This window comes from Podarcis gaigeae (assembly GCF_964106915.1).
Source record: "Podarcis gaigeae genome assembly, chromosome: 3".
Classification (NCBI taxonomy): Eukaryota; Metazoa; Chordata; class Lepidosauria; order Squamata; family Lacertidae; genus Podarcis; species Podarcis gaigeae.
In genome coordinates this window covers 29,509,076-29,534,691 of record NC_139680.1, presented here as the reverse complement: position 1 = coordinate 29,534,691, position 25,616 = coordinate 29,509,076, and the positions used below count along the sequence as shown (strand labels likewise).

General features: G+C 43.3%; 1 protein-coding gene across 5 annotated transcripts; it reads right to left on the bottom strand.

Moving 5' to 3' along the window:
* Positions 1 to 28: 28 nt before the first annotated feature.
* ATP6V1C2 (ATPase H+ transporting V1 subunit C2) lies at positions 29 to 24,190 on the bottom strand. Of its 5 annotated transcripts, XM_083730682.1 has the most exons (15): positions 23,551 to 24,160; positions 21,778 to 21,916; positions 21,472 to 21,644; positions 19,885 to 19,952; positions 16,332 to 16,417; positions 14,189 to 14,218; positions 10,966 to 11,060; positions 10,234 to 10,325; positions 7,532 to 7,630; positions 6,286 to 6,354; positions 4,815 to 4,907; positions 3,325 to 3,418; positions 1,936 to 2,033; positions 1,199 to 1,328; positions 29 to 1,007 (listed from the first exon to the last, which is right to left on the bottom strand). In XM_083730682.1, exons 3-15 carry the CDS (start codon positions 21,598 to 21,600, stop codon positions 912 to 914), a joined length of 1,179 nt encoding a protein of 392 aa, XP_083586808.1. In that variant the 5' UTR covers positions 21,601 to 21,644; positions 21,778 to 21,916; positions 23,551 to 24,160; the 3' UTR covers positions 29 to 911. The 5 variants fall into 5 exon arrangements, with proteins under 5 accessions (XP_083586808.1, XP_083586807.1, XP_083586811.1 ...); XM_083730681.1 differs by lacking the exon at positions 21,778 to 21,916; XM_083730685.1 differs by lacking the exon at positions 14,189 to 14,218 and having other exon boundaries at positions 23,551 to 24,157.
* Between the last annotated feature and the right edge of the window lie 1,426 nt (positions 24,191 to 25,616).

Below are 25,616 nucleotides of genomic sequence, written 5' to 3'. Positions count from 1 at the left end.
TTCATGTACAGTGTTTGGCTCCCCCCCCCCCCCCCAGAGGGGTTGTGCAAAGGAATCTAGGTTTCCAGTATTAGACCAATGTTTTCTTCCGCAAGAAGTAGAGAACTTCCCGGTAAGAAATTCTTGACAGCCTTTCTATAGAGAGCTATCTCTTTTGTGTATTATTTCTGCAAATTACCCTTTGAGAAGTTTGCTATAATATGTGTTACAAATTTACTTCGATTTAGGGATTAATCTTGAACTTGGCTGTAAGAGGGGACACATATACTCTGCCCTTGTCAGAGAAACTACTTCCACCAAACTGTCAAAATGGATTAGATTTTCCAGCACTGTATTTTATTAATCTATTGCCAGCCAAGTTTCTCCTTTTCACCACACATTAGATTAGTGGAGGGATTAAGTATCTTATTTATTGCAAGTCCTACATTGAAACAGCTCACCATCCCCAAAATTAAGAATCTGATCTACTGATTTACTTTCATGCAAGAGTTTGTACCTTTGACTGATTCCAAATGTTACAGATTTAAGGAGTACTTTTATCATCTTAACCATCGGATAATGCTTGATTTTTATTTAAAATCCTGGTTCAGAACTTTAATTTACAAAAAAAGAAGAATAAATACAACTGTAACACAACTGCCTTGTGAAGCATGTTTTCTAACATGATCAGAAGAGGCTCCAGAATCTTAATACTTTCAAAATGGAAGAGGGGAAAATTACTGTATCTGTAAAAGCAGGCAAAGCCTGGGAACTACAAGTGAATACTTGCTTACAGTTATTTAATCCTCCTGCATGAAAAAGGCGCCTATCACACGGTCCCCTCAGAACTTGGAGTAGAGGTGTTTGCCACATAAGTTTCACCGAATCCTAAAATGCTAGAGGACAAATGTTGCTCCCAAGTCAGGCAATTATTAGCTGCACTCAAGAATACTGAGGTCAATCTTGAAGTAGACGTAAGGATAGTAGTCTTGATTGCCTAGTTGCAAGCCAGGAATGTCCATAGAAGTCTGAGGAAAAAGATTCAACAATGTAACTAGTGCCAAACTGCCTCGGTAGGTACATTAGGGGTTAGGTGAGAGTAAGATTATACTGCTAGTTGGAAAGGCCTGAGGGGCAACTAGTCTAACACACACACACACCCTATTTTGGGGATTTGCTCACAGAGCAAAATGGCACTTTTCATTCAGTAGACACTTACATCCATTATACTGGCCGCTGCTACTTCATCCAGATGTTTGAAGACTGCATTAAGGACGTCTCTCAGTCTCTTTGTGGACTTTTTGTTGGGCTGAATTAGCATTGCTTGGAAATTCACTGGTAGGCCATACCTTTATAAATGGAAAGTAATGTGGTAAGCTGTCAAGCAGATAACTTGATACAACTATTTTAAAAAGTGGGGGACGTTAGCTAACTGCAAATCATGCAGTGATCCACCAGTAGATCAGTAAGGGTTATCAGTTGTTGCGTAACAGTAATAAATGGGGGGGGGGGACCCTTTCCAAATTAAAAGCCTGGAGGGAAACGAGGAGTTAATATTTCCATAAAAGGACTGCGTGTTCAATTCCCTCTCTGTTCCTTAAGTCTGTCTTGGCTCCCCAGAGCCACTGGTTTTCACTTGGCTTCAGCCAATGGCATCTGAAGGCTTTAATAATAATAATAATAAATAATAATAATAATAATAATAATAATAATAATAATAATAATAATAAAAAGAGATGCCACAAATCTGGTCTACTACCACTATTTCTGTTGACATTTCTCTTACTGGCTAGGGCAACCTAGCCAGATGGGCAGGGTATAAATAAAAATAATATTACTGATTATGGAACAAGCTACCTGTTTCTAGTTTTGTATGCGTGGTCCTTTTTGTGTTATGGGTGGAGTCCCTGAGAGCGCTAGTTGTTTCAATGCAGAAAGTTTTCAAGTGCAACCTACCTGAGGACAGATTCTGAGAAAACTCTAAGAGCCTTTATGTGAATCCAGGCCACAAATGATTCACTGAAGTTCACCTTTAACCAACGTAATAGTGGACCCTTTGAGAGGAAAAACAAAAGTGGCACACCTTAGATTTGTTTAGAGACACACTGTAATATTTTTAAGACACCCACCAAACTCTGCTATGGGGATCTGTATGGCTTAAGTCACCGCATTACTGTTCATAGAAATTGTAGTTCTTTATGCAATATATTGATATACCTAATAGGGGACAGTCCTCTCGTCCCTGAAAATGCTCTTGTTCTATAACTAGGTCAGGTAAAATGGAAGAATGTGAAATACCATTAAATGGTAGCAATCTGTCATGGATTTAGTTTATCATGATTGGGGGGGGGGTATGGATTTGCTTCCTAAAACATGTGGGGAGGCTGTGGCCTTTAGGTGTTGAACTAGAAGCTCCCATCATTCCTGTCCACTGGCATGAGATTTGGCATCTTAACAACTGCAGGGCCACAAATTTCTCTGCCCTGGCTTAAACATATATTGGACGGCTTCTGAATGCTAGCAACCTTCTCCATGTATTGTTGCAAGAGCAGGGCTTCACTTGGAGGTATTTGTTCCACTTCTAGGAAGGAGAAGTGTGCCTGCCTTGAATCAATTGAATATCATGATGGAGGCGCTTGTCTTGCTCCTGCTTTAAATTAAATAAGTGCTCCTATGCTTGAATGTTAGGAAGCCTTTCAGCAACAACCAACGGGAACGAAATAACCTATGTCAGACCTTGGGTACAAATGGCCTCTCAATATTATTCAGCCTATTTGTGAGCAGAGGGAAGAATCATTTCACCAAATTTCTCCTGAGGAAATATCTGCCCAGGATTAGCAGTAGCACAGGTTCTTATTTTACCCTAAATTTCACATTTTCTCAACAACAACAAAAAAAAAACTGAGAAATTTTAGCCCAGCTCCAGCATAGTCATGATGGGTGGGAGGAACTGTGTCATCTATCACCAGTGAATTCACAGGAACTGCCAACAAGTAGGTGTGATGCTTGTGGAACCAACATCACACACAGTGCTTAAGACAGTAACAGATGAGATATGCTCTGGTTCCCTCCTTTTCCTTCACTAGTTCAAGAGAGTTGTGGGAAATGTGCTGTCAAAAACATTATATTGTGGAAAGACATCCAGTAAACTGCACAATTGTTTCACTGGAAATACCACCGCCATACCCTTAGGGTATTCAATTGACATGAGAGTTGTCATCCTTGGGTAATAAAGGAAGGTCTCTTGAATCATTGTCTCTCTTACTTAGACCTGCTCTAACCTGCGACCTAGAAACCAATACCTAAGAGAAAAGACAGGGGTATGAACTTAATTTGTGTACTCACATACTGTTGCTTCTTATCAGAAGCCAACTTCCTCATTTCTTCCTTTTCACATTTCAGCTCCTTCTCATCGTAATAAAATTCCCGCACCATGAACCTTGAAGCAAATAGCAAATGAGAATAGATTGGGATTCAGAAGGCTCTGTCTTACTGAAGCCTCTGCATTCTGTTTGCCTGCCTTGCCTGCGTTTTTAAGCTGTGCAACGTGTCAAAAATTACGAATTAAAAAACTATGCCAAGCCATGTTGGCACAGCAGGTCCTCTTAAGCAGGCAAGTCACGTCAGACCTATCATAAAAGCTTTCCAGGAGCTCTTGCAATTAGCATGCATTTCTTTCTCTGCTCTAATGGGTCTGTACACCCACAAGAAGGATGCATCAGAAGAGGGGAAACTGACACCTTCAGAAAACTCAGCATGGCTTTGTCTTCACAACGGCTCTGTGAGGTTTGTTGAGATAGTGGTCACGCTCTACTAAATTCCTGACCACATGTACTCAGAAATAACTTGCCTTGAATTCAGTGGGGCTTACAGCCAGGTACGTGGGGTTCTAATTGCATCCTTTAGGTACAATTCTATAACACACTTCACTATAGAGGACGCTCCACGGAACACAGTGAGACTTATTTCTGAGTAGGCACACATAGGATTGCACTGCAAATAGAACTGAAACGAATAAATGTAGTACACAGTGGCCTCTGCCATCGGGGACCAAAGGCAACTGACCCCTGCTTTCAGGAAGGACAGCATGATAAGGGTGGAGAGCACCCTGGTTCTGAACAAAGGAGGAGCAACCTGCCTCCTCCCTGCCTTTCCAAGTGATTTTCCTTTAGTGGCCTGTTTTTTAGATGGCAAATGTGTTCTAATTAATTGTAGCATGCTCTGGAAGCCATTTTTGGCTCAAAAGAGTGGGGCGAAAAGTACTTTTAACAAGACAAGACCCTGGTTAGGTACAACTGATTTTTTCCCCATTGGTTCCAATGTAACTTAGAATGGAGTCACTTATTGTACAGTCTCATAAAATTCGGCTGGTAAATTGCCATAGGACACATTGATTGTACAGTACTTGGAAGTGATACAGAAACAGTTTTACTCCATGATTTCTTGCCTTTCCAGAAATTCCGTAAATCTGTGTAAATGCTGAAAATTTTTTGATCAATATCTTTACCCCCTTGCAGAGCTACAGCTCCTAATGTTCCTTGATTGCAAGCTAATACACTTTCATGTGTGAGCCTAAACACATTTGTTACTAACTTCCTATTTATGCAATACAAATATAATTGGTTAGAATGAGTTAGGTTTTTCTCCCCCAACCATTATTTGTACTTACATACAAATAATATCATTTATGAAAACGCAATTAAACAGATTTGAAACTAGTTAAGCAAAGAATCCAGAAGGACTCATGTAATTATTAAGCACGCATGTTCCTAGCTTCTGTCCAGTAAGGCTAAGAATTTTGACTTATGGCATTACGATTGAAAAGTGGTCAGTACTTGTTCTCTCTTGCTTTGGCTTTAAAGTCATCAATCACTTTTCGGAACAGTGTTACTGTGAAGAGTCCTCCCTCTGCATCTTCAGTAATCATCCTGTGCAAAAAAGAAAACGTTCATTTCTTTGTTGAAAAAATTATTCTGCCATTTTACTCTTGGCACCCAGAAGAGCCAATAACAACAAAAATATCTAATTGTGAGCAGAGCTGGCTCTTAATTAGGGCACACATTTTATGTTATTTATATGTCGATTTCAACTTTCATTCTTGAGATCAGGAGCGTACTAAACAGACATGCATCACATTAAGCAAAGCATCACTAGAGCAAGGGACACTAATAAGAGAAAAACAAGCAGCTGTCAAAGGCCTTGGAGGAGGTGAGAGCACAATGCCCTATTGCCACCTAATTCCAGTCTTATCTTCCCGAGTGAACTGAGGGTGCCTCCAGTCCCTGCATTTTGCAGAGGGATTCGAGTATACCAGAACTTTAGGTTTGGCTACTTAAAGTGGATTAAAGAAAACTGCCACCCTAGCGCAACAAACCCACTTCAAAAAACAAACAACCAAGCAAGCACCAGCAGACTTTTGTGGTTTGGAAAGTGATGCAGAAATGCATTGAACCAAGTGGGAGAAGTGAATTAATTTGATTAATGAGAAGGTGTGAAAACACAGCACAAGCAAATCAGGATAAATAAAACAAGTAGGGGAGGGGCTCCTACTGACTGGTTTCCTAGAGCCTATAGGAGAAGGGATAAAAAGGTAAAGGGGCCCCTGACCATTAGGTCCAGTCGTGACCGACTCTGGAGTTGCAGCACTCATCTCACTTTATTGGCCAAGGGAGCCGGCGTGCAGCTTCTGGGTCATGTGGCCAGCATGACTAAGCCGCTTCTGGCGAACCAGAGCAGCACACGGAAACGCTGTTTACCTTCCCGCCAGAGCGGTACCTATTTATCTACTTGCACTTTGATGTGCTTTCGAACTGCTTGGTTGGCAGGAGCAGGGACCGAGCAACGGGAGCTCATCCCGTCACGGGGATTCGAACCGCCAACCTTCCAATCGGCAAGCCCTAGGCTCTGGTTAAACCCACAGCGCAACCCACGTCCCACAGGAGAAGGGATACGTACAAGAAATAACACACCCACCAGAAAAATCCAAAGACAGTCACTCATCTACAAACCCCTCACTATTTTTCTTTTGTTTGTGCCAGGGAAGTACCCTCCCAAGACCAGAGTGTGCTCCACTCCGTGCCGGGAGGAAGCTGCCCAGCAAAACCCCCTTAGCATCGCTTCATCCCAGCGCAGAGCCCGTCGCCCACTGCCGCTGCCCAGCGAACCCATACTCGGCATATAAGACAACCCGACTTTTTAGAGGATTTTCCGGGGTTAAAAAGTCGTCTTATACGTCAGAATCTACGGTATGAGGGAGAAGGCTTAAGATAAAGCTGACCAGAGAAATGAGGCAGAAATCTCACTTACTTCGTAGAGCGAGGAACCACCATATCAGAGAGAGATTCATAGGTTTTTTGCCATTGTACATAGCTTGATCTGAAACGAGAAAGATTAAATTTTATACGGTAGCATCTGTATGAACGAAAAAGTGACTTTTAGTACAAAATTGTATGGCTGGCTGCCTTGCTCATAGTAACAACATTGGAACCTCAAGCCTTACGTATCTTACCTAGTATTATATAATGGGTCCAAATTCAAGACAGGGTCCTTATGGTTAGCATGCTTGGAATTCATTGAGTGTTAACACTTTCATGCAAGACTGATGAATGGGAAACCAGCAACCAGTGAACACACTGGCCTAGCTTACATCTCCAAAACCAGGGAGGATCAGGATAATGAGGTTCAGCTTTTGCCATAAGCAGGAAAAAGCAGGAAGGGAGCATTGCCACAGTCCATCACAATTCTGTCTCCTTTTCCAGGGTCCAGAGGTCGTATCATTTTGTTTAGGGATTCTGCAGGTGTGCTGTCCACCCCACTGCCTAAACAGTATCTCTGCCTAAGCTGACAGGAGTTGGTCTGAAAAGCTGTTAGAAACCTCAACATTTATTGTCTTAGGGGATGGGGCATCGCCATTCGCACAGGTGCCCCTTTAGCCTGAGCGATACCAGATTTAATAGACCTTGTGACATCCATGGGCTTTTCCCAATTGATATCTGCCCACCCATCACCCACCGCTTTTCAACACCTACATGAAACCGCTGAGTAAAGGTGTTTGGAAATACGGGCTGATATACTGACAAAACCCAGTTCTCTTTCTCATTTTTTAGCAACGCCTTCACTGTTTTACATGCATGTGGGAGCATTGTATGTTTGCTGCTTTGAGTTTAAATTCTACAATCACCTTTTATCTTCAAGAATTAAAACATTGAAACAAACAAATCCTGGTTTCCATCTGCTCAGGGGCTCGCTCTCTCGCGCTGCATTCACATTTTACATCCAAAATGCTTACGTGAATTAGTTCAGGGCAGTGGCTATGAGACTGAGGAGTGAACCATGCAACCTTGGTTCAAACATGTCTTTGTCATGTACTCTCCAGGTGGCTAGTTTCTACTTTCTCTCAACTTCATATCTACCAAATGAGGATGGCAGTCATAGTGGCCTTCCTTGCGAGGGTTGCTGAGATAATGCAATATCGTATGTACTTTAATTTCTCTATAAACATGCTAAGTGTTAAGACACTGAGCCTGCTGCGGATGGACTTAATTTATCTTACTTGGGAACTACAACAAGGAGAGTGATGAGATACTCTGAATTCAACACAAAGTCTTCTTTGTTCACGATATCTGTTAGCGTACGTGTCAAAAGATTTCCCCTAAGAGAAGACACAAAAGCCAAAAATGATGAGATTTGTGCATTTACTGCTCACTCTTTACAAATGTTTACGAGTGACAGTGGTGTTCGTTGTATCAGAACTAGAAAAGGAGCCACCGGTTTGAGTTTTGGGGAAGGAAATCTTTTCCTGACTTCAGAACACACTGTGCCCCCATGCCTCCCCACAACTTAAGATCAAATTATGGTTGCTTTGTAGGTTTGGAAAAAATTGGGCTCCCTTCAACTTCCCCAAAGCTTGCATTTACCGTATTTTTCCCTCTATAACACGCAGATTTTTTCTCCTAAAAAGGAAGGGGAAATGTCTGTGCGTGTTATTGAGCGAATGTGTGGTCCCTGGAGCCAAATGGCAAAAAAAATCAGGCAAAAATCAAATCGCGCATCTTGGAGAAGGGAAACCTGAAAAGAGGAAGCGGCTGCTTTCCTGCATTCTGCCTCAGGGTCTTACTGCCCACCCTTCTCTGTTTCCTTGCTGTGTTTGCTCAAACAGAACAAAGAGCAGGGAAAGCCCCTCCCCTCCAGGCAAGCAGAGGGGAAAGCAGAGTGCTGCTGAAAACATGCAGGAGGGAGAGAGAGAGAGAGAGTGCGCGAGCTGGCTGGCTTGGGTGGGTAGGTGAGGGAAAACTTTTGCCTTCCTTTCCTCCCTCCCGTTATACCCCTCTCCTGCATTCTTAGCCAGCTGCTTCTCTGCACACCCCTCTCGTGCTCCTTGTCCGTTCTGTGTTTTTCCTTCCCTCCCCACTTAAAATGTGGCTAAAAAGCATGGATCCACATGGATCCTCAGGATCTTTGCATTGGGTCACCCCAAATTCACCATCAGATCACATAGCATGTCCATGGCTACAGCCTGCCCCCCAAAAATCACGCACCCACTGTTGCCTGGGGCTGCAATGGTGCAAAAACGTGGTTATAAAGCATGGATCTACATGGATCCTCAGGATCTTTGCATTGGGTCACCCCAAATTCACCATCAGATCACATAGCATGTCCATGGCTACAGCCTGCCCCCCAAAAAATCACACACCCACTGTTGCCTGGGGTTGCAATGGTGCAAAAACGTGGTTACAAAACGTGGATCCACATGGATCCTCAGGATCTTTGCATTGGGTCAGCCCAAATTCACCATCAGAGCACATAGCATGTCCATGGTTACAGCCTGCCCCCCAAAAATCACACACCCACTGTTGCCTGGGGCTGCAATGGTGCAAAAACATGGTTACAAAGCATGGATCTATATGGATCCTCAGGATCTTTGCATTGGGTCACCCCAAATTCACCATCAGATCACATGTCTGTGGCCACAGCATGAAGCACAAAAATGATACATCCACTGTTTCATTCAGAATGTTTTTTCCCTTGTTTTCCTCCTCTAAAAACGATGTGCGTGTTATGGTCAGGTGCGTGTTATAGAGCGAAAAATATGGTACTCTTGCTGTTCACCATTCCTTGAAATGTATTTCAATACAATGTATTATCTATCCAGTTTGTATCCTGCTTTCCCACCGTGGCGTTTGCCCTCCTAGGTGTGTAACATCATACTGGGTTCATAAGGAAAGGGTTAACTAATTGTAAAATGACTAACCAACGGGAACCCAGGGGGCAGAGTTAACTCTGTATAAGGTTTAAGCACAGAGGGTTTTTTGGAGAGAGTTATAGTTAGGGTGGTTGAGAAGACAGTCTGGAGTTAGAAGAGACAGATAAGTCAAGTCTGTGGGTTGGGCTAGTCTGGTGTGAGAGAGGGAGAGAATTTGTTAAGAGGAGTCAGTCAAACAGTTGAGATAATCAGTCAGAAGGTATTAGGAAGGTATAGGCCGGTAAAGAAATTAAAGTTAAGAAACTGACAGGAATATTATCTGAGAAACCGTAAACTTGTTAATGTTTGTAAAATAAACTTGGGGTTTTTTTGGTTCACTTTTAACAACTGTCTGGACTCAGTGTTTGTGGCGCTGTGGGTTAAAGCCTCAGCGCCTAGGACTTGCCGATCTAAAGGTTGGCGGTTCGAATCCCTGCGGCGGGGTGCGCTCCCGCTGCTCGGTCCCAGCGCCTGCCAACCTAGCAGTTCGAAAGCACTTCCGGGTGCAAGTAGATAAATAGGGACCGCTTACCAGCGGGAAGGTAAACGGCGTTTCCGTGTGCGGCTCTGGCTTGCCAGATGCAGCTTTGTCACGCTGGCCACGTGACCCGGAAGTGTCTCCGGACAGCGCTGGCCCCTGGCCTCTTAAGTGAGATGGGCGCACAACCCCAGAGTCTGTCAAGACTGGCCCGTACGGGCAGGGGTACCTTTACCTTTACCTTTAACTGGTTGGTGGCAGCGGGGAAGTGAGCTCAGTGGCGGCACAGGGATCAATAGACCATTAAACATCTGGGGACCCTGTGTGATCTCCACATCCACTGTCAGAGCCACACCTGTCTGTAAGGCTATGTTCTAGTACGGCTAAATCCACTGACATGTTGGGGCATCATCATGGCAAGTAAATATTGCCCAATACATATTCAGATGCAGTGCACACATGCATGCATGCATACACATGCACACACACACACTATACATATGCATAAGTATATATATGTAAATGCTATACATACACAGTTTTCCTTTCCAGATTCTGAAGGTTTCCTTTGATGTTGTTGTACACAGCTGCTCGGTTTTTCATGTCTGTTTCTATTTGTGTAATTTGCTAAATATAAAAGGAGGGGGAGAAATCCAACTGAGCAAAAATGACTCTGCATATGTTAACAGTTTTACATACCACAAATGCAAAATAATACAACAAAATGTGGATTTTATTGCTAAATTCACCAATATGGCTAGATTCCACCATCAAGCTTTCAGCACACACAGCACCTTGGCAAGTGTGTTTCAAACAATATTTCAGTCATTCTCAAAACTTTATGGAGCAGATAATTATTAATTTTACAAATGACAGAATAAAACAGCTATTTGTTTAAAACTACCACCTAGACCCAAAACATACTCATGATTTTATGAGATTTCTTAGGTCCAAATGTATGTCTTAAGAAGGAAGTATCCCTCTCTCCTCTCAGGAAGAAAACATGCAGGGGAAAGATTATTTGATTCCTGCAATTTGCCCATGTGAAAAAGCCATTGCTTTGGATTTTGTGCTGTATATAGTATGATAGCCTGCTTTAATATCAAACTCATAGCCCATATATATATACCGGTATATGTTGCCCAGATTTGTTTCTGCAGAAATAATCCACAAAACTCTCACTGCTTCCAATAAGAAAATAATCATATCTATTGTAAGTCATGAAAACTAGCTTTTGTGAGGGTGCTCTTCCAAGAGATCATATTACCTTTGCTAATGCTTCTGAAATGTTCTTCAGTGGCTGTTTTATAGGATACTTAGCCATGTCCCACTCAAACCTCGTCAGATAACTGATCAAGTCAACTGAAAAGATATGAGTAACTCCAATGAGTTTAGAAGAAGAACCACCACCAGGCTGCATTGTTCTCCATTCAGGGGCTGATCTAATATTAACAGTTTCCATCTGACACCTGGCTTTTGCTATCATTTCCATACTTTCAAGGCACCATATAAAAGTGGATGGTTTTAAAATCCATCTTCAACTCACTTGATCATTTTCAGACACGGTGTGTAGATTAGCTATTCAAATAAAAGTTCTGCATGAATTAAAAAAGCAATGCTCAGAATAACTATCCTGTAACACCTGCCTCAGCTGCTAAAGGCGGTGTTCTTATCACAGATGGTTTCCAATCCAAGGGAACTTAAGTCTTTAAACCTTAATTATATAGGAGTTTTGCTGCTGACCTTGTGATAGCATGGATTGTACCCTAAATGGGTACCATCAGCAAAGGCTTGAAGTAGGGACTTTTCAGTTGTGGCACCTAGAGTTTTGGAACTCCCTCCCGAAAGAGACTTGCCTACGGGCCAAACTAAATGTGACCACCATTCAGGCAATTGTGTGAATGGTCTTTTGTTTCAAACCTTACTTGGTTTGAAAAGTAAAATATGTGGATATTGAGGGGTGTTTCCCCTCCCCCCAGCAAAATATAACAACTCCTCTGTTCATTAATCCTTTGAAACTTTGCTTTGAGATTAAGTCCTCGAAACATAATCTGTCAAGCAATTTTCTATTTTTTGTGCAATTGTGGGGTTTTTTTGACAGGGGAGAGTACACTGGAAAGCAGGTTTTGATCTTCTAACTGCACTAATAATGTGTGATGGGAAACCTCTCCGATGCTTTGTTTTTACTGCTTTTTTTACACTCCTGTTTGCTGTCAAAATGTTCAGCCTTCGCCCAAAAACAATCTAGACTGCATCTGGAAAAAAATGGGCATGTGATGGGGCTCAGGTGTGAAAAACTTCCAATGGTCACCTATTGGTTGTGACTTATGCTTAGTGCTTGGGGTTGGGGAATAGTCTATTGCTGTTCAGCTTTTTTATTTTTATCTGACTCGCTTGAATGCCCACCGGTAATACTCTCCTCATCTTCCCTTCCCCCTGTCCCATACACCCAACTCAACATGAATGTGGGTCAGACTTTAAACTGGATATCCTGCACTGATGCTGAGCTTGGCTTGCATGTTTACTAAAATTTGCACCTTAGTGAAGTAATGCAAAACTGATATAAAGCCTGCTGATCTTAGGAGAGGATGTTTTTTTTAAAAGCACATCTTTAACGGAAGTCTAGTTTTTTGGCTGTGCTTCTGCCACGAGAATGCCATTTCTTTCTAACAGTCAGAGTCGGCACATTTCAGCAGCTTCCTCTTTCATGACGTGAAACTTGTTCCCTTGGGAGGATCTGAATTTCCTTCCCTAGAGTTTCTCTCGTCTTCGGAAGAGTCACATTACAGTTTTAGGTTTCATGGGTATGGAAAGTATAGCATGCACACAGAAAGAGCATGCAGAATGTCCTGGAGTCAGCAGGTGCCATCTTTATCACAGTTCCATAAAGTATATATGAGACGGCCAATACAAGCATAAGAGAACAAACAGCAGCCCATACAAAAGAAGTAGGGTTTGTTGGGCTCTGTAAGTGCACTCACGATGCTCACCAGAGATGCTCACCCTGCACAGTGCTGATTGGCTGTCACCTATAATATAGCACACAACCTTGGCCATTTTTGCAGGCAAGGAATGAATTTGATGCACAGCGGAGTTTTTTTTTTAAAAAAAAATGCAAAAGGAATACAAGAGGCAATTCGATGGTGGAGAGAACCTGGACTCACACCCTGAGAGCAAAGTTGTGGTATAGCCCTTTAAAGTCAACAGCAAAACTCCTACCAGGTAAGCTCCTATCTGGATTTTATTGCCACAAATGCAGGGCCAAACTAGGCGTGATGTTAAATGTGTAGCTGCCATCAAATACAACAGCTGCGCATTTAATTCCTCTTCCCCTTGTAATACCAAGTTGAACTTACCCCAGGTCACATGACAATGGCCCACATTGCCTGCCCTGGGCCAATGGTAGCCAATAAAAGGAAAAGACACAAATTTTTGTGACATCTACTCTGTATGCTACCCAGGGCGGGGATAAGGTGCGCGCGCACACACACACACACACACACACACACACACACACCCCACAGCCATTTCTTGCAGCCACTGCCATGCCTAGTTTGGCCCCCCAGTTAGTGGTGACTGCCTAATTAACTAGTCTATTGAGCGGGGAAAATCGGGCTAAGACAAAATAGTCTTGGGAGGATAAACATTTGAAGTCTTAAGCACAGGACCAACGAGTACAAACAGAGGCGTTGCTGGGAATCTAAAAGACTTGGAGCACAGGCCTATGGCATAAATTTGCATATGCTAATTTTCATGCAGCAATGCAAATTTATCCCACTTCCAGGTGGGGCAGGAAACCCAACTCTGACTCTTTCTGACAATGCTTAATTTGCCTCTGGGGCAATTAAGACGGTGGCAGCTAGAGTCTCGTTTGCCCCGTGCTTTGCATCACACCCACTTTGTAAGCGAAGCAAAGGGGTGGGGACAGGAACAGGAAAGGCTAGGAATCGGGTCTTCAGCTGGTGAGTTGGGATCCACTACCAGGTTGTGGCGTGATCTAAGGTGGGTCCCAACAGCAGCACTGCCACCATACAAATAGATGGTTAAAAAGTTGGGAGGGGGTTCCCTGAAACGTATTGTTTGAGTAAAAGGTAGGTCCCAGATTTGCAAAAGTTGAAGACTAATGGGTTAGAAGATCCAGGTCCTGGGGCTCAGGCCCTACCCTAACAACGCCCCTGTAAACAGACATGCATAGGAAGTTTTCACACAATCCAGTAGTCCCTACATCCTCTTGTTTTACATGCAGCGAGTGGTTAAGAAGGAAAGAAAGAAAAATATATCCAGGAAAAGTGTAAAAAGAAAGGGGAGGTTGTCAAACCTGCTGTTATCTGAGTCATAGGGAGATGGTGATCGAGCTACGAGGTTGTTACTAGAGAAATCCATCATAACCTGATCACTGTACCCCTACAACCAGATGTGGAGGCAACTCTTTCATTAAACACACCAGCGCATGCTTGCAAGAACACAACAATCACCCATGCTCAACATACTCTTTAGTAATTGCAGTTTAGCCTTCGCTCCTGAAATATAGTAATTGTGATTATTAAACATGAAAAAGACAGGTTAGATTTAAAATTAAGTCTATTGCAGACAACAAGATGGATGTCAAAAGAGTGGGATTATGTTCTAGTCTTTAAAAGCTGAAATCCCACTTGGGGGCAACTCTAGGTCTTAGCTGGCCCTGAACAAACTGGTCCCTGGCAGGCATACCTGGTTATGGTAGTCATGCTATAAGCAAAACCAGGCAACCAGGTCTAGTCACTCTCTTAATTTCCCCTACTGTGATGTGGGAAGGCAAGTGGGTGTTAGGTCAGGGTCGTCAAGGAAAATTAAAAGGTGCTTTTGATCCAACCATCTAGTCTGTTTTAGGGTGCCAGGCCATGGGGGGAAATTAAGGGGGGACAAGACAGCAGTGTGACCAAGAATGCCAGGTGCCAACACCAGTCCTGATCCCTAGAAACAGCTTTTGTTTGGGATGGGGGAAAGTGTTTTGGAATTAGTACTTCTTCTGATCCCACCAAATAACTGGTTAGCCAGTGGGGAAAGGAAGCTACAGAAGACAGATCTGCTTGCTCCATCGTCTATTAACAGACTAAAGATCTTGGCTTGGATCTATATTCCTATCATGCTGAGATTAGATCCATCAAAACCAATGCAACCAGGGCTTCTTTTTCAGCCGAAACTCAGTTCTGGCACCTCTCAGTTGGGCACCATTGCCATTCTAAGGGGAAGGTGTTCACAGTGAGTTCCGGTGCCTCTTTTTCTATAAAAATGGCGCTGAATGCGACTAAAGTTAGTCACCACTATTTCAGTAGGTCTGCTTTAAGCATTATTAAGCCTAGATAATTCAACCCTGTTTCCTTCTTTTTCTTAGCACCTTTTAATGTTTTAAGCGAAATAAAATGGAAACTGAATAGATTAGGCATTGAAGGCTTCCGCTCACAAGCACCAACCAAAATCACATAAGATGCAATTAACTTCCTGTTATGAGTCTTGCAGATCTTCTACCTGATTGCATGGCTCTCAATACTGCATCTTTGGGGTTTATTGCACACCCAGGCCGATTTTCCTCATCAAGCCTCAAATGCTGCCAGTTGCCAGATATAATCTAGTATAATACAGCACAATAAAAGCACATCGGTTCCCCACCCCTGCTCTACTGGGCTATATAGACCAGATCCTTCCCAGGATTGGTCTCACAGGCCAAATCTGAAGAGTGGGCAATCACCTGACAGCGCAATTATGTCAGGAGATCTGTCACTTCAAAGTTCTGAAGTGGGGGTAAAAACATTCAACCCAAACCCCTTTCTGATGAGTAAGGGATTAGCAACGGATTCTGTCAAACTGAGCAGGATTTAACCCTGAACTCGTGAGCCGTGGGTTAAATCCTGCTGCACTGGCTGCATGTGCCCCTTTCCCTGCAGGGCACTGGCATGTACAGCCAACACAGAAATGAGCCCACGGGCCAACAGCTCATGTCACCCTCCCATCAGTGTGATATCAGCTGGTTGATGAGTGGCTGTGATTTTGAGAGAGAAAATGGACCAAAATGGGACCAGTGGTAGGCCTTGGCTGGCATTATTCACATCACATTAGTTCCAAATTATACAGCCAAATTATAAATTTTTTTGAGGGTACCCATATATCAAGCTCCACACAAGTCCAAAATTCCGGATAATTCCGGACATCACTCATTTTACTGCATTAATGGCTGGCCTGTGGATTAGAGGTCCCCCCCCCCCCCCTTCTGATGCAGAGTGATTATGGCATATTTCTCCATGCCATTAGCAAGAAGTAGATGATGGGAGGAAGTGAGTAACAGCCACCTCTGAAAATCTGAACTCATGATGGGATAGTCACAAGATCCCTTTGTCAAGCAACCAGAGGGGGAAGAAAACCAAACCACACCACCTACATCTCACCAAGGAGTAAAAATGATGTTCCCTGATGCCGGCAGAAACAGAGGCTGCTGACTATCGGAAAGGCTTCTTTTCTAAAACTGGAGTAGCAACCCAATTTGTAAGCATATGAATGTATTAAGTCCAGCTTTTCCCATTGGAAACTGGATGAAAACCAGCAGCAATTAAACAAAAAAACAAAAAACCCCACATCTAAATACTTTGCAGGACCTACCTCCATTTGCCAAGAGGTTTTCCTGAACTTTGTCTTTTGAGTCTTCCATAACCTCTCCAATATACTGGGCAATTTTCTTTATTACACTAAAGGCAAGGAGAGAAGCCTTTAAGATAAGTCAAATAAGTTATTTAAAAAAAATACATTATTAAAAAAAAACTTACAGCAGGATGCTCAAAGCGAATGTTTTTACAGTCACCAGGTCCATATCCTCAGATGGCTCCAAGTACCCAATTCTTCAGCTCCTTTTCATAGTAGGTAGAGTTGCACACAGAACTATACAAGGCCTGACTTGTCCCATCAGTGCAGGATCATAAGGAAAGCACAGCTGGGGCTTGAGTTTGAGTTACAGTGGTACCTCAGGTTACATACGCTTCAGGTTATAGACTCCGCTAACCCAGAAACAGTACCTTGGGTTAAGAACTTTGCTTCAGGATGAGAGCAGAAATCGTGCTCCGGTGGTGCGGCAGCTGTGGGAGGCCCCATTAGCTAAAGTGGTGCTTCAGGTTAAGAACAGTTTCAGGTTAAGAACGGATCTCTGGAATGAATTAAGTACGTAACCAGAGGTACCACTGTACTTGTAACCTGTGCTCTAGCAGAAGTTCTAGGTGGCACCTTATAATGCAAACAGGTCATAAAGATTTTGATTTTTCTCTGCTGTTTGGCATGTTGGCTCCCACACATTCCTGTTCCCGTCCCCACCCCAGTTATGAATATTCACTACTTGCCATCCCCACCAGTGGGTGCAGTGTGACAGAATTTACCTCTCAGGCTTCGGAGAATCTGATCCCTCCCACAGTGGCGGCCAAGAAACAGATAAACAATAAAAGTTCTTATCAAGTAATTTATTACATATTCACAGAGAGTCTCTCCTAGATAATGGTGTTGCTCCAAGTAAAGTCCCCCCCCCCACTACATCTCTCCTATTCTACGTCACCTAATGTGTCAGCTAATCTGAGCTTTCTGCCTCTGAGCTTTCTGCTCTACTACCCTCAATGCTCGCCTGGTCCTGGTCCTGGGAGGGTCAGGAATGCTTTCCAAAGATACTGAGTCTGTCCGCTGTCTCTTCCCTGGTGTTTCTTCCTGCTGCTCCTCTCCCAATATTTCCCAGCTTCTCCACACTGCAGCCTCTGAACTATGCCCTTCTGCAAACCACTGTTCTAAATCTATACTGTCCTCCTGTTCTAGGGAAGGTTCAGGAGAAGGGAGGGGACGGCCCCCATCATTCCTCCTCAGTCCAGCCCCCAACATCATCACCTGAGCTGTATTTGTCCGTCCCTAGGCCATGGGCCTAGCCAGGGCTGCAGGGGGCAGCTCCCCCCCATCAAGTAAATAAATAAAAATATTTAACTGACCAATCAAGTCACAGATAGCTCAGTTCTGCCCCCACAACAAAAGTCCTGCCCCCTCTAACATAAATCCTGGCTATGCCCATGGTCCCTCCCCTATACTCACGTACCTTTTTCTGTTCTGGTCAAGACTACAGGTATTTCTGTACCTGTGCATGAACATCTTGTTTGAAAAGAAAAGAAAAAAATCCCAGAAGTGCACAAGATTCTTGCCAGCCTTAGTTATCGTGTTTTTGTTTTTACAATGGGCAAAACGAGACTTTGGGCCAATCAGTAACCCTCAGCAAGGTCATTTTGAAGCTAGAATAAAATATACCGAGATCTCTGAATGAAAGGCAGAATGTAATAAATAAATGGGTCTCCAATAAATAAATGGAACCCCAAGGTCAAGAGTTCATTTTAGCCTTCCTTCTGAAGATTTATGTTGATTGCCAGGTGTCCCATAACCCTTGGCTTTCGCCCACATCTTTCCCCAGCAATTTTTAAAATGGGTTTAAAAAGGAACGTGCCACTTGATAAGGAAATAAATCAAGAATGACCAGGCAGAAAGGCATCTGAATGTCAAATGCTGCTTTATAGTGACATGGAAAATTACCCAGTCTCCCTATGTAAATAAGTAATAAAAGTACATGGAAACAATAGACCCTGAAAACTCTTGCCCCTTCTCTGCTGTCCTGGCCAGAAGCAGTGCTGACAGGTTTCTGCTGCCTAGCTAGGTTTACTCTCTCAGTGTGTTGATCCAATAACAGCTCTGGCAGCAGGGTGTTTCAGCGAAGCAAAAATGTAAATGCATGGCCTGGCTCATTTGCATAGCTTCAGATCAACTGCCATCATGGGAGATGGTAAAATCATAAGGCAAGCAGGCCAAAGACCTGCTGGAATAATTGCCTTCAAAAAGGCATCTAAATGTTGTTGATTTGTAATCCAATTTTGGCACCTAACAGTATTAGGATCCCAGTCAGAAAATAGTTTTGCTACAGAGCCACAATGAGAAAGTGGCAGCTGTGGGTAAGGTGCCTCAAGTTTTTTTTTCTTTGTGGCTCCTCAAGGCTCCATGACCACACCAAAGCCTCTTTTCTTCACTCTCTAGTGTGGAGGCTCTCCTTCCTCTCGGGGGGGGGGGGATCGGGGCTCGTTGCCTAGCAACAGGCTCCGAATGCTCCATTACTTCTTCAGGATAGCCTGAAAGCCTGGAGAAAAATTGCAGGCTATAGTATACTTTCCACTAAATAAACTAACAAGGAGAGAAGAGGGAAGGGAAACAGTGACACACAAAGGAGCAAGCAAGTAGAGTCAGGGTTTTCCATTCATTCATCCTGCTTACTTGACTCCTCCTTTCACACTTTTCAACTGGAAAGAGGAAAGGGGTCAGGCAGCGCGCGCGCACACTGCCAAAGAACTGGATTTGGCTAGTGGCTTCTCACTTGCAAAGCCAACCTTGGTATCTGGAATACACCAATCCGTCTCAGGCCTACTCAAGCCACATTACCCGTCTCCAGCTCAGTGCTGTGCTTTAGTTCTGGCTAACTGAATTAGGCAACTGGCTGTTGCCAAAGTAGAAGACACCCGTTCATGCTACTGTGGTTCTGGGTTGACAAAATATTTCCGCCCTTCAGGGCCCAACAAGAAGTGGCAGCCCTACAGACATGTAGAGTCTGAATGTGAGAATGTTTTCTGGGAGGTAAGACCTGCCAGTGGATACCGTCTTTAAACAAAATAGAAGGTGAAAGAAGAAGAGGATTATTGCTGTAACCACTGGGCTGTTTATATTGCAAAATGCAACAACAACAACAACTTTATTATTTATACCCCACCCATCTGGCTGGATTTCCCTGCCCATGTGGCTGGAAAATGCTGTTTCCTTGCCCAGAGCCAGCCTGTGCAGAAGTGGCCCAGTTCCATGCCACTGCAAAGAACACAGAATATAGGAGGGAAAGTGCCAGGTTTAACAGGGATTTGCCTAGCTACTCCCAATGTGAAGTCCACCACCTGCACTAATCCCTGACATTTCCTGTATAACTGTTGGGCGAAGCCTTATTTAGGGGTAATCCTTTTCTAAAGAAAATAAAGTCACACCTACTCACCCTGGCTGAATCCTAAGGCTAAGGTTAAAGATGCCTGGGTTAGGTTGACACAGGAACACTGTGTCTTGTAAAAACAACACCCATTTGCTCTTTGTGTGTAGTAAATAAGTTCTATTTTACCTTTCAGCAAAGCTATCAAGTTTCCCCAACTCATCTGAGAGGCCAACGAGAGCATCCAGGGTCCCCACCTGGAGAAGGGAGTACAAACACATTAAGCTTAAGCTAGCCAGCTGCAGGGCATTTTTTACCAGACATTTAATTTTTCAAAGTGACCTTTCTTTAGCAAATGAGAACTTCTTGCTATCAAATAAGTATATTCATGGGAAATTCAAGGGAACGTTTTCCTCCAGTGGAAAAGGGTTGCAATGGTTCAAAACCTACTTTTAAAGAAGTTTTTAAAAGCCTGTTCTAAGTCAGGAAAAGATTCTATGCTGTAGTCTCATGATCAAAAGCCACAGTGGAATTCTTCCCAGTTTTTAAGTTCCTTAAAACCTTCTTGCTCATCATGTAAAACACTGTCTCCCTGAGCCACTAAAGTCAGTACAAGTTTTGCCACTGACTTTACTGCCAAGTCTTATATCTACTCAGAAGAAAGTCCCACTAAATTCAATGGGACTTGCTTCAAGGTGAGAGAGTATGTATAGCATTATAGTCAGAATTCTCATCCTTAGAGATGAATGATCCCTACTTGTGGGGGAGCAATTCTTTCAATTAAATTGATGATTTCTATTCTTTTTTATATTAAAAATACCTGTTACAAACAGAACAGCTGTTTTTAAGATATGAACAAGCATTTCTGTCATAGTTGCATGCTTACATTATAGCCTTCTAATATGTCTACGTCTGCAAGGAAAGTGAAAATCGATGAATGCTCATCAAACGAAAACAGCTTGCCAATTGACAGAAAAATCCACACATGAATTTGAGACCATCTAGACAGCAAGGTCATAGCTCATATTGAATGGTGAGATCAGACTTCTCTTTCAGGAACATAGCCAATTTTAACCATCAATAGATATTTGAATACTTCTGCAAAATAGACAATCCTCTTTCTAAAAGAGCAAATAGTTGAGCTCAAACATTCAGGAGATTCAAACTGGCTTCAGCTATATTAATGTAACAAAAGCTAACAAGCTTAACTTAGAAGAAGCCTCCCATTGAATTAAATGGGACTTAATCTCAACATGTATAGAAACCTTTTGCAACAGACCTTTTGCAAACCAATCTTACTGGAAGTAAGTTCAACTGAGTTTGGCGGCATTTACTGTTATGCAAGTGTTTGTGCTGCAACACTTACCTGGGAGTAAACCCTCATGGAAGTCAATTTTGCAAACATATATGAGGGCTGCACATTCCTCATCTCAGGGCTTTGACCAGTCAAACGTTGCCCATAAACTTTATTATTTACAAAAAGGCTTTCAAGCCTTCCCGGAGATGACAGTTCTGATGGAAAGTTTAAAATCTCCCCCCCCCCCAATGAAGAATTAATCCATTGATTAGCTTTTACAAAAATGGCTTCCCACTTTCATTCCTGATCTCAAGACACCTCAAAAACAAAGTATGTAATCTTTGCTTGACCCTTTATAGTCATTTTTAATATCGCAGCACAGAGCCATGTCACGAAAGAAGAAAAATCCGCCCCATCCCTGCCCCTTTCTTCATGTTGTTGTTCTGAGTCCCCCCCCCCCCCCATTCTCCCATCTTTACCTTGAGGTCAGGGATGATGAACTTGCTGTTGCAGGACAGGTTGGCTTTGGCAGTCACTGTGTTCATCCTGTCCCAGGCTATTAGGTTTGCCTTATCTCCAGGTGCCGAAATTAACCAGAATTCTGACATGGTGCAAGCAGTTCCCTTCACTCTTAAATCACTGTAGCCAAAAACTAAGGTAACCAGAAAAAGAAAATCACCCTGGAGCAAAAAAGCCCTACAATAGATCGGGTCAGAGGAAATTATCTTCGATGTAGAGTAAGTTTTTCAAAAGCAGCAAGACGATTAGTATTTCTGCCTAGTCACCTTTCAATCCAGATCTTGACTAAATGTGACCTTTCCCTGAATGTTATCATAGGGCAGGACAGTGGTTCCTTTTTTTCCTGCTCTGGGTTGTTTCATCTGGTCCATGGGGAGGAGTCTGCAGTCACAAGGTCACCGATGCCTGAAGCAATCCACAACATTTGCAAAAGTAATAAAACCAAATTCTAAGTCCTGTCGCACTGATTGGAGTACTGTACAACTATTCTAAAATAAACCTATCATGGACTGCAAGCTAAAGGGTTTTGATCCGAGTAAGAAAAAGGGGGAAAACCTTCTCAAAATGGCATTGAAGATTGGAAAACCTTTTAGACTTTTCTTCAAGTTAAAATACAAATAATATTTTAGGACATTTAAAACTTCACTGTGAGAAAATGTAAGTGTAAGCCAATCTTTACTCTTGGGAAAAAAGATACCTGCTGCTAGGTCACTGACATTCTATTACTGTTCATCTCAGGCAAGAGGTTAGTGAAGGTTAGGCACTGGAAACTGAAAATGGCAAAAAAAAGTGAGCAAAATAATGTACAAGATGTAACCAACAGATATCTTAAAGGGGGGGGGGGTCTATTTAGTAATTAAAAACTAAAGGAGCCCACTCTTCTTCTGTCCCAGATTTAGAACTCTGTGTCAAACTTCTCAATAATACAATAAGAATGAAAAATGAAACACAATAAAACAGTACAGTAAAAATGAAAAATAGTATGCCCTTCCTCAGTCTCCTTGTGTGCAAGTAAGGCTTACATACCTGTATCCCTAACTCTGGATCAGAAGCCCTGCTGCCTACTTGCCCAAACTGCAAAACAGGTATGATCGCAACCCATCTCACAGGGCAGGTGTGTAATCAAACAAGGTATTTTTTATTAGCAACATTTCTATCTCATCTTTTCACTAGAAGTGCCCAAGTCAGCCAAGAATAAAAATGAATTCCATCTTTAAAAGTTCGGGATAAATGGCAGGCAAATAATAAATGATGCTTGTCACCAAGTGGGCATGCCCAGCACTCATTTCTAAACCTGTTTTTGTTAACTGAAGCAAAATCAAGCTAACTACATGCACACAACATCACTAAAGTACCATTAGGAAGGACAGAGCAGAGAGTTTCCTCCTTCCATCAGGTTTTAGCTCATTCGTCAAGAGCACAACATCAGGAACAGGTGGTTTTTCATCAGGAACACACCTGTACCCAACTTACTCGTTTGACACTCCAAGTATTACATTATCAGATAAATTAGCTTCTGCTCTAGGAATACATATCAAAGGCACTAAAAAGGAGAGGGAAATGACTTAATTTTAATGGACATAAACCTACTATGTACTACAAATACTTTTTAAACAGTGTTGCTTTCAACAATTCAATATTCAATTTATCCTAGTAAGGATTCCTGTTCTGAACCCCCTCCCCCAATCACAAAGGACACCCTGGTATAGCCTTTGGATTTTGCATTTTGTTACCTAAACATATGTTACCTATGTTTTTTTATATTCTGCTGGAATTGTCCCACAAGTGACTGGGGAAACCTAGCCAGATGGGTGGGCTATAAATAATAATAAAACAATAATTTATTTATTTATTATTGTTATTATTATTATTAAACCTTGACCCTTTTCATCTCCAGTTTGGCATTATAAACTGCACATTGCCTCTCAACTTCACCTTTTAGGAGCTCTGTGAACCCCACCCTCCCCTCCAAACCTTAAGGCCCTACCTAATAACTTTTTCTATTGATGCTTGGCTACCGTTTCACTGCTGTAACTTACATTACATTTCGCTTTTCATTGTTGCTCTTCAAACTCGGAAAGGCTGGAGTTCAATTTGTCTCCCATCATCACCACCTCGGCTGTTTTCAGGAAAAGAGCCAGAGAACGACCAAAACCACACACAGGCGCCCAACGTCCGATAATTAGAGCATTCTATTCTCATTAAGCAGCTATCTTAAACACGAATATTTTGTTTTAACTTAACAGACGGAGATGCAGGGCGGAGGGGGGGGAGTCCATCCACGACGGCTCGCCCCTCTCGGAGCTTATCCAAAGCTGAACCCACCGGAGCCTTTTCCCAATAGGATTCTTCAGCCGAGCGAAACGCAGAGGCTTTTGCGCAAAGGCGTGCAAACCACCTTAAAGGGCGGCGGCGGCGGCGAAGAGCCACGGATAAAGTTTTCTGCTGCTTTAGCCACCGAAGACCTTCGGGTATTTGCACGGGCTGGCGGCTCCCTTTCCCGGCCAACGGCCGGCCCGCTGAGCCCCCGGCAGCGGGCGGAGCTCGGAGGCGCCTTCTCCACCTCCTCGCGTGCAGTAGTCGCCGGCGGGGCTTCTTTCTGCTCCGAGCTCTGCATGTCTTGAGCAGCCTCGGGGATTATTTTGCACCCAGGAGGCACTACCTGGACGCCCCGCCCCCTTCCGCAGCTTTCCCGGCTCCCCATCCGCCTTATCTGGCGTATCAATTTAAGAGGCACTTGCCACGGGTTAACTCTACCCTCTCCCCAACTGTCCCATCGTCAGGTTTCAGGTGTGTGGTGTGCACACACAAATGTGGATGGTGTCCAAACTTATTCAAGGAAGCAAAACTGTGGGTGACTCTAATGATGACAACAACAAATTATTGTTACAACAAAAAATAGTAAAAGTGCAATAGGACATCACACACTAAAAACGTTAATACCACGGGAACTTAATACCACGTATGGAAGTGTGGTTAGCTATACAGTGGTACCTTGGGTTAAGTACTTAATTTGTTCTGAAGGTCCGTTCTCAACCTGAAACTGTTCTTAACCTGAAGCATCACTTTAGCTAATGGGGCCTCCCGCTGCCGCCGCACCGCCGGAGCACGATTTCTGTTCTCATCCTGAAGCAAAGTTCTTAACCCGAGGTACTATTTCTGGGTTAGCAGAGTCTGTAAACTGAAGCATCTGTAACCTGAAGCGTATGTAACCCGAGGTACCACTGTACATGGTTATTTACAGGGATGCATTTTGGGCTCCACACAGGAAGGACCCCCAAACGCCTAGTGCACTTGACACAACACAATATTTATTTATTGACGCCTCAATGCCTTCCATGTGTGCTGTGTCAGGAACATTTTGGGCATCACATGGCAGGACAGAGTCTCAAACAAAGATGTGCTCTCCCAAGCCCACTTTCCCAACACGTTTGCACTCCTGTCTCAGTGACCTCTGCACTGGCTTGGTCATGTCCACAGAATGGAAGATGGCCGGATCCCCAAGGATGTGCTCTACGTGGAGCTGACTTACAAATAAGTCTGCAAACGAGAGACATGAAGGCTGGCAACATTGACCTCCGCATGTGGGAATCCCTTGCAGACGACTGCAATGCTTGGAGATAGACAGTCAGGCTGTGACCACAAGTGACCAAAGAAGGAATGACCGCTGGGAGGAGCGCAGAGAGAAAAAATGCAATGGTGCATCTGCAGCAGCACAACCGGACACCTTCATCTGCCCCAGCTCCAATAAAACGTATCTCACCCATACCAGTCTCTACAGCCACAGCAGGCGCTGTAACTCTCCAATGGTTTGACAACACCCCTGCAGGCACACTCTTCCATTGTCTCCCAAGACAAACAGATGCCAACCATTTATTACATTTATATCTGATCTTTTCTTCCAAGCCTGCATGTTATCACTGCAAAATCCTATGATGTAGGTTAGGCTGACAGATACTGAGTGGCCCAAAGTCATGGTCAAATGGGGACTAGAAGCCTGTACTCCCAGGTCCTAGCTTGTCACACTGTCCACTGGCTGGAAACAGTACAGAGAATCAGTGGCGTAGCGTGGGTTGTCAGCACCCGGGGCAAGGCAAGTAATTTG